The sequence below is a fragment of the Lathyrus oleraceus genome, chromosome 7, assembly GCF_024323335.1.
Source record: "Lathyrus oleraceus cultivar Zhongwan6 chromosome 7, CAAS_Psat_ZW6_1.0, whole genome shotgun sequence".
Taxonomy (NCBI): domain Eukaryota; kingdom Viridiplantae; phylum Streptophyta; class Magnoliopsida; order Fabales; family Fabaceae; genus Lathyrus; species Lathyrus oleraceus.
The window spans coordinates 99,639,862-99,648,776 of NC_066585.1; the positions used below are offsets into that span (position 1 = coordinate 99,639,862).

The 8,915-nt window shown below is 33.4% G+C and overlaps 2 protein-coding genes across 2 annotated transcripts; both read right to left on the reverse strand.

The window, feature by feature from the left end:
- Positions 1 to 842: 842 nt before the first annotated feature.
- Positions 843 to 3,346, reverse strand: LOC127102232 (protein FAR1-RELATED SEQUENCE 6-like). Its single transcript, XM_051039631.1, has 4 exons — positions 3,302 to 3,346; positions 2,675 to 2,693; positions 2,259 to 2,366; positions 843 to 1,699 (listed from the first exon to the last, which is right to left on the reverse strand). The coding sequence occupies exons 1-4, from the start codon at positions 3,344 to 3,346 to the stop codon at positions 843 to 845; spliced, it is 1,029 nt and encodes a 342-aa protein (XP_050895588.1).
- Positions 3,347 to 6,004: 2,658 nt separating this feature from the next.
- Positions 6,005 to 7,408, reverse strand: LOC127102233 (protein FAR1-RELATED SEQUENCE 6-like). Its single transcript, XM_051039632.1, has 3 exons — positions 6,776 to 7,408; positions 6,283 to 6,351; positions 6,005 to 6,085 (listed from the first exon to the last, which is right to left on the reverse strand). Exons 1-3 carry the CDS (start codon positions 7,406 to 7,408, stop codon positions 6,005 to 6,007), a joined length of 783 nt encoding a protein of 260 aa, XP_050895589.1.
- Positions 7,409 to 8,915: the final 1,507 nt, after the last annotated feature.

Below are 8,915 nucleotides of genomic sequence, written 5' to 3' on the forward strand. Positions count from 1 at the left end.
GCATATAATAATTTTTTTTCCAAAAAAGCTTAGTGGATATGGTGAACACAAAAGGGTAAAGTATGCAATGAAAGAAGCAGTCTATGATACATTTACAACTAGTTTTGAACAAAAATGATGTTTGTTCATAGAAAAATTTGATCTCCAAGAAAATGATTGGTTGGGTGGATTGTATATTGAGTGTCATAGGTGGGCACCAACTTTGCTAAGGAAATATTTTTGGGTTGGTATGTCAACTACACAGCGTAGTGAGAGCATAAATGCTTTCTTTGATGGATATATCAATTCTACAACAAGTCTAAATCAGTTAGTAAAATAATATGATAATGCTCTTAGAAGTTGGACAGAAAAGGAATTTGAAGCTGATTTTAATTCGATGGATACAACAAATCCATGTGGGTCAAACTCGTCCATTGGGAAGCAATTTCAAAGTGAGTTTACTAATGCCAAATTCAAGGAAATTCATATCTAAAATGAATTGTTCTGCCTCATTAAATAGCATGGAAGGTTGCTTTGCTACGTATCATGTGTTGGAGGAGATATTGGTTAGAGACATAGGCAAAGAGCGAGTCTTAAAAGTTGTCCTTAATAAGGAAAACCATGATTTCAAATGTGAATGCTCATTATTTGAAATCATGAGCATTCAATACCTCTAAATTCAAATAATGAGCATTCAATACCTTTAAATTCAAATAATGAGCATTCACATTTGAAATCATGGTTTTCCTTATTAATTACAACTTTTAAGACCCGCTCTTTCTGTATGTCTCCAACTAATATCTCCTCCAACACATGATACGTAGCAAAACAACCTTCCATGCTATTTAATAAGGCAAAACAATTCATTTTAGATCTGAATTCCACTTGAATTTCCTTGAATTTGGCATTAGTAAACTCACTTTGGAATTGCTTCTCAATGGACGCGTTTTCCCACATGGAATTGTTGTATCCATCGAATTAAAATCAGCTTCAAATTCCTTTTCTTCCTGACTTCTAAGAGCATTATCATATTGTTTTAAGAACTGATTTAGACTTGTTGTAGAATTGATATATCCATCAAAGAAAGCATGTATGCTCTCACTACGTTGTGTAGTTGACATACCATCCCAAAAATATTTCCTTAACAAAGTTGATGCCCACCTATGACGCTCAATATACAACCCACCCAACCAATCATTTACTTGGAGATCAAATTTTTCTATAAACGAACACCATTTTTGTTCAAAACTAGTTGTTGTAAATGTATCACAGTCTGCTTCTTTCATTGCATACTTGATCCTTTTGTATTCACCATATCCACAAAGCTTTTCTGGAATTTTTTTCATTATATGCCATAAATACCACCTATGACAAGTTGTAGGGAAGACTAACTCAATAGCATTTTTCATATCCTTACATTGATTGGTCACAATACCCAAATATGCTTTTTCTAGCATACAACGAAGCCATAACTTAAATAGCCACGCAAAAGAATCTGTGTCTTCACCTGATAATAATCTACAACCAAGTAATGTTGATTGACCATGGTGATTCACACCCACGAATGCAACAATAGGCATGTCATACTTGTTAGTCAAGTATGTTGTGTCTAAAGTTACAACATCTCCAAAATATTCGTAAGTGGCTCTACTTCTTGCATCAGCCCAAAATACATTCCTCAAGTGAAAATCATCATCCAAATCTATGTCATAGAAGAAATCTGTATTTTGTTCCCTCATTTTACAAAAATAACTAATCAAAGCCTTCCCACCACCTTCTTTTCAAATTGCACGACGCTCTTTGTTAATATAATTCCTCACATCTTTTTTCACAAAAGGGAATATTTTCGTGTCCTCCTGCATCTTTAACAAGCGATTGAAAAGTCTTCTTGATCCTTACTCCCGCATCATCATTGATTTGGATTGTTCTCCTCACATGTAAGTTCATTTGCTTGTTAGCCTTGAACAATCTTGCTTTTGTAGGGCTAGTCTATTGAGAATGGTTAGATTCAAATTGTGTAATGTACCACAAACCATCTTGTTTCAATTTAATACAAATCTTGACAGGACAATTTTCGCTCTAGATGGTAGTGTCTTTAACGTGCATGAAATTTTTGAAATGTTAGACCCCTCTCTTGAACATGAAAGTATTAGGTAGTTGACCTCCCCATCATCTCCTTTTTTCGATGATCTAATCCTCCATCTAAACCCTTTTTTAAAAGCATACTCTTGATAATATGTTTTAACTTCCTCTAGACAAGAAAAACATATCCCAATTACAGGAGTCATCATCATCACCACCACAATCATCGTGATCAACTTCTACATCTTCCCCTTGACTACTACCACATTCTATAAAAATGCTTGAATTGTCCATTATGACACAAACTGCACAAAAAATGTCAATGTTATGTATAATATAAATTTATAACAATGTTGGTTAATAATATTCAAAATTATGGTTAATGTTGTCTATAACTTGGTTAATAAATGTCGAGACATGTGGACAGGTTTATAACATTGTTTATTACAAAGTTGGTTATTGGTGTGACATAAGTTGGTTAATACAGTTCCCAAAATGGTTAAAGAACCGACGAGTAAATATATAAAATCAAATCATTTCACAGTAAATAAACATGGTTAACGGTGTGAGCAAAGTAGATGGATATTGTTTAGAACATGGTTAATGAACAAACGTGAATAAACATATGAAATCTGTAACAGTAAAGAAAGTTAGTTAGTACTGTATTAAATCTAGAAACATATGAACAATTGTGAACAAACATATGATCTAAAAGAAGAACATTGAGTTAAATCTTCATCTTCATCACATAATGATTCTAAATAATTTTTTTTGATAAACTATGTATTTGATTGGGTATGGTTGTAGATGTAAAGAAAAGAATAGTTGAAGAAGAGATGAGAAATGGCACGGAAAGAGAAAGAAGAAGAAGAAATAGATACATTGGCTGATGATATATGGTTGTTGTTAGGAGAGAGAAACGACAAGTGATTTGAATATGGTCCAATATAATAACACATAGATAAACAAAAAGTGCAGGTCATATTTTATATTTTAAGTAGTATTCTTACACTATTCATACGGTGTAGTGTATGAATCAAGTGTAAGAATAACAAAATTGCTGTTCAGAAATGATATGCTTACACTCACTTATACACCTACACCGTATGAACAGTACAATAAGACTGGTTTTTTCGTAATTCATTAAATTAATTGGGGTAACTTGGTCATCTGCGCTTTATGTTTTAGGGTAACTCAAACACACAACCAAAAACAGTAGTGTGCGATGCTGAAGGATTACAACTCCTCTCTCAAAAAGTGGTAGAACGACGCTCTCCGTCTCCATCTTTGCGTCTCCGTCTCTGTCTTTGGTTCACCGTCATTTCGTCTTCATCTTCTTCGTGTCACCGTCTGTTCATCTTTATCTTCTCCGTCTCAAAGTTAGATGGTTCCACTTCCACCATATTAACATGAACTTTGGACATTTAAGGTTTAATCCTTTTAGGCACCGTTTACAGTGGAATCAGAAGCATGTACAAGAGTCCTTTGAAATTTAGGGTTTAATCCTTTTAGGTTAATGTAATAAAAAATTTAATTCCACGGTTGTTGTACTGATTATGTGTTTCTTTGGTTTTGTTTTGTTATTAGGTTGAGTGATTTATTGCTGAAACTATGACATCATCAAAAAATGGTGACGAAACTGAAGTAAGTAATAGGCATAGGTTTAAACTTTTATTTGTTTACATATTCTAGTTTGTCTGTGTCGTTGGTTAATCAAGTTTTTTCATGAATTTAAGGTGCGAATGAGGCATAGTTGTATCCCGGTGAATTTGAGCAGCATCAATGAAAAGTTAACAAAAACTCAACATGCTCACATCGAATGCACCCCATTCAAATGGGCGATGGATATTTCTAACAACTTCTCAATCTCAGGTGGTTTATTATGGGAGTTAGTAAGTAGATGGTACGTACGTAGTAGGGGATTTAGGGTTAGGGGTAGAATAGTTTCCTTTACTCCAATTGATGTTTCTTTTGCTCTTGGATTGTCTATTATTGGTAAGTCTCTAGTAGTAGAAGAAGATCAACAATGTCAAACATTAGATCTATTTAAAAGGGCTGAGGTAACCATTAACAATATCCGTAAACAACTTCGTTGCCATAAGAAAAAATTAGTTAATTTTGTTAGACTTTACATATTACTTGCATTTGCGGAGTTTTACTTTCCCAAAATAGGGAATAAGATATTTACGAGATTTTTTAAGCAAGTGGATGATTTGGATTCCCTTGATGCCCATAGTTGGGGAATTGTTGTTTATAACTTTGTGGTTTCTAGTTTATGTGAGTCTTCAGCTGTGTTGAAGGAGGGAAAAAACAGACACAAAGATATTTAAACGGGTGTGCTGCCATATTGCAGGTAAATATATTATATAACTTTATAGTTCCATCTTGTTTTTTGAAACTTTGAAATTTTGAAATTTACAACTTCTAATATTTGTTATAGATTTGGACATTCAACCACTTATCTTTGGGGAAAGTACCTGTTGTTTCTAGGTTTAGTTTTCCACGTGTATTGAATTGACCGGTTATAAGTATGCAGAAGAAAAATATTGAAAAAGCATTTGAATAAAATATGGTAAGATTTTGTGTGTTTGAATTGATAAAAATAGGTTTTCCGTTGTTGTGTGTTGATTGACTTTTTTGTTAGATAATTGATAGAGTGGTTACAACATAGGAAGAACTAAAATATGACATAGTCAATGATGCTCTGTTTGAACAAGGACAACATCTTGTGGATGTTATTGATTATCATAGATTGGTGGCTGAGAATAAAGATTTCAAAGAGAGGATATCAGTTCTTGAGTATGAAGTGAGGATGATGAAAGAAGCAAGAGTTAACACTCCGTCTGAGGATGAGGTTGTTCAAGATGATCGACAACTTGTGAACTTTATAACTGAAGATGAAGTAGGAACTTTGGCTGGAGATGTTGGACATAACACTCCATTTAATGATGATGCCAATGTTGCGGAAAATCAATCAAAGTCTAAATCCAACATGGCTACAAGAATGAGGAAGAAACCAAGGAAGCGTGGAAAAAGAACCAAACTGAATTTGTAAATCATTAATGTTGTAGTGTAGAATTTGTGTAATATGTATTGCAAAATTTGTACCAACTATGATGTGTTGTAGTGCAGAATTTGGCACAATGTTGACAATTTGTGGTTGTGTTTTATTCATGTGCATAATGTCTTGATTATGTTATCATTCATTTTGTGGTTAATGTGTTGGGTATGTTATAGTTTATTATGTTGTTAATGTGTTGAGAATGTGTTATAGTGAATATTGTTCCATCAATGTATTAACCAAGTTTGATTTAACAATTTCCCTTGTTTTGAAGTCTGGAACTGCATTAACCAACTTCATGAAATGTATTAACTAAGTCTGGGACTGCAATTTCCCTTGTTTTAAAGTCTGAAACTACAATTTCCCTTGTTTTAAAGTCTGGAACTGTATCAACCAAAGTTAAACTTTTGCTAACCAACTTCATAAAATGTATTAACCAAGTTTGGGACTGCAATTTCCATTGTTTTAAAGTCTGGTACTGCATTAACCGAAGTTAAACTTCCATTAAACAACTTCGTGCAATGGATTAACCAAGTATGGGACTGTAATTTCTCTTGTCTCGAAGTATGATAATGTATTAACCTAAGTTAAACTTCCATTAACCAACTCCGTGCAATGTTTTAACCAAGTCTAGGACTGCAATTTCTCTTGTTTTAAAGTCTGGCACTGCATTAACCGAAGTTAAACTTCCATTAACCAACTTCGTGCAATGTATTAACCAAGTATGAGACTGCAATTTCTCTTATTTCGAAGTCTGACACTGTATTAACCAACTTCATATTTTTTTATGTTTGGATACGAAGTAATTGCATTAACAAAATATTTTATATATTATATACACCAATAAAGTTTAGTACAATTTAAATTATGACAAAAGTCAATTTACAATACTGCACCATTTACAATTTGGGTTAATACAAAATTCAATTTACAATCTTGCAACATCCCACTCGAATATTCCACCTGAATAACATGAACCACCAAATGTAACTATTGTTAGTGCATGTAATGTTTTGAACAAGATTAAAAGAAATGTTTGAACATCATACCATCATGTCAAAATTTTCAAAATAGTATATATATGTGACAATCTCCCCAAAATACACATGTCACTAGTCAATAACCAAAAATTCCCAAAATCATCATAAATTTGTACAAACTTGAGATGAACCCGTCAAGGGTGTTTCACATGTTGTCAAAAGATCCATGAATGACATACAATTTCCAACCTGTACAATAACATACAAAAATCAAAAATATGACGTACGTAAAATCAAATACATAATAAATTAGTAGTTTAATGAGTACACTTAATTTATCCTAAACAACTACATATGTTTTCTGCAACTTGTACATACAAATTCCTCAAATTTAAAACACAATAAATTCTTCAAAGGGTACATGTGAATTCAAACATTATTTAATACAATCTTATAATATACACAAACCACAATACTTGAATCTAAGTAATGCTCTCCATTAACAACCTCAAGAGACGATTATACACAAATATTACTTCCAAACTGATTTCCCACCATTCCAATATTGCACTCCTATACATTTAAGAAACAAAATGCTAGATTCCATATATATATATATATATATATATATATATATATATATATATATATATATATAGACACACACACACACATTTAAGATATCATTTATTAAGGAAAGTAGACATATTGTAGTAAGCTCAGTGTGATCACTTTTTTTTGTTCGTTTCCTTGACCTCTTGGCGATCGTTTCGGCGACAGATGTTTTTCTTTTAGATGGAGGACGACCTTTGTGCTTGACATGTTTTGAACTGCAAATTCTATTACTATTGATTGGATTAAAATCATCATTGAGGTTTTCTTCAATAAGGGCACTATCCTTTGTGGAAATATTAGAGCTAAACAATTGTAATGTTTCATGGAGGTCTTCGGTAGTCTCTTCTGACTCAGCAGCTACCTCATAAAAATGCTTGCATAATTTCTCAAACCTGTCCATTTGTGACTTCAACTCTGTTACACCATAACTAGTCTTGATATATGAATGCTTCCTTTTAATGTTTTTCTTCCATCTCGTTAAAACATACTTCTCTAGAAGATTTATAATCCTCTCCTGACTACACACGGATAACACATGCCGACACATAATACCTCTAAACTCAAATAATGAGCATTCACATTTGAAATCATGGTTTTCCTTATTAAGCACAACTTTTAAGACCCGCTCTTTGCGTATGTCTCTAACTAATATCTCCTCCAACACATGATAAGTAGCAAAGCAACCTTCCATGATATTTAATGAGGTATAACAATTCATTTTAGATCTGAATTCCACTTGAACTTCCTTGAATTTAGCATTCGTAAACTCACTTTAGAATTGCTTCTCAATGGACAAGTTTGACCCACAAGGAATTGTTGTATCCATCGAATTAAAATCAGCTTCAAATTCCTTTTCTGCCCGACTTCCAAGAGCATTATCACAATGTTTCACGAACTGATTTAGACTTGTTGTAGAATTGATATATCCGTCAAAGAATGCATGTATGCTCTCACTACGCTGCGTAGTTGACATACCAGCCCAAAAATATTTCCTTAACAAAGTAGGTGCCCACCTATGATGCTCAATATACAACCCACCCAACTAATCATTTAGTTGGAGATCAAACTTTTCTATGAACGAACACCATTTTTGTTCAAAACTAGTTATTGTAAATGTATCACAGACTGCTTCTTTCATTACATACTTGATCCTTTTGTATTCACCATATCCACTAAGCTATTCTTGAATTTTTTTCATTATATGCCATAAACACCACCTATGACGAGTTGTAGGGAAGACTAACTCAATAGCATTTTTCATAGCCTTACATTGATCGGTCACAATACCCAAAGGTGCTTTTCCTAGCATACAACGAAGCCATGCCATAAATAGCCACACAAAAAAATCCGTGTCTTCACCTGATAGTAATCCACAACCAAGTAATGTTGATTGACCATGGTGATTCACGCCCACGAATGCAGCAAAATGCATGTCATACTTTTTAGTCAAGTATGTTATGTCAAAAGTTACAACATCTCCAAAATATTTGTAAGCGGCTCTACTTCTTGCATCAACCCAAAATGCATTCCTCACATGAAAATCATCATCCAAATCTATGTCATAGAAGAAATCTGTATTTTGTTCCCTCATTTTACAAAAATAACTAATCAAAGGCTTACCATCACATTCTTTTCCAATTGCACGACGCTCTTTGTTAATATAATTTCTCACATCTTTTTCACAAAAGGGAATATTTTTATGTCCTCCTGCATCTTTAATAAGCGATTGAAAATTCTTGTTGATCCTTACTCCCGCATCATCATTGATTTGGATTGTTCTCCTCACATGTAAGTTCATTTTCTTGTTAGCCTTGAACATTCTTGCTTTTGTAGGGCTAGTCTCATGAGAATGGTTAGATTCAAATTGTACAATGTACCACAAACCATCTTGTTTCAATTTAATACAAATCTTGGCAGGACAATTTTTCGCTCTAGATGGTAGTGTCTTTAACGTGCATGAAATTTTTGAAATGTTAGACCCCTCTCTTGAACATGAAAGTATTAGGTAGTTGACCTCCCTGTCATCTCCTTTTTTCGATGATCTAATCCTCCATCCAAACCCCTTTTTTAAAGCATACTCTTGATAATATGTTTTAACTTCCTCTAGACAAGAAAAACACATCCCAATTGCAGGAACCCAAAGTGAGTCATCATCATTCACCACCACAATCACCGTGATCAAGTTCTACATATTCCCC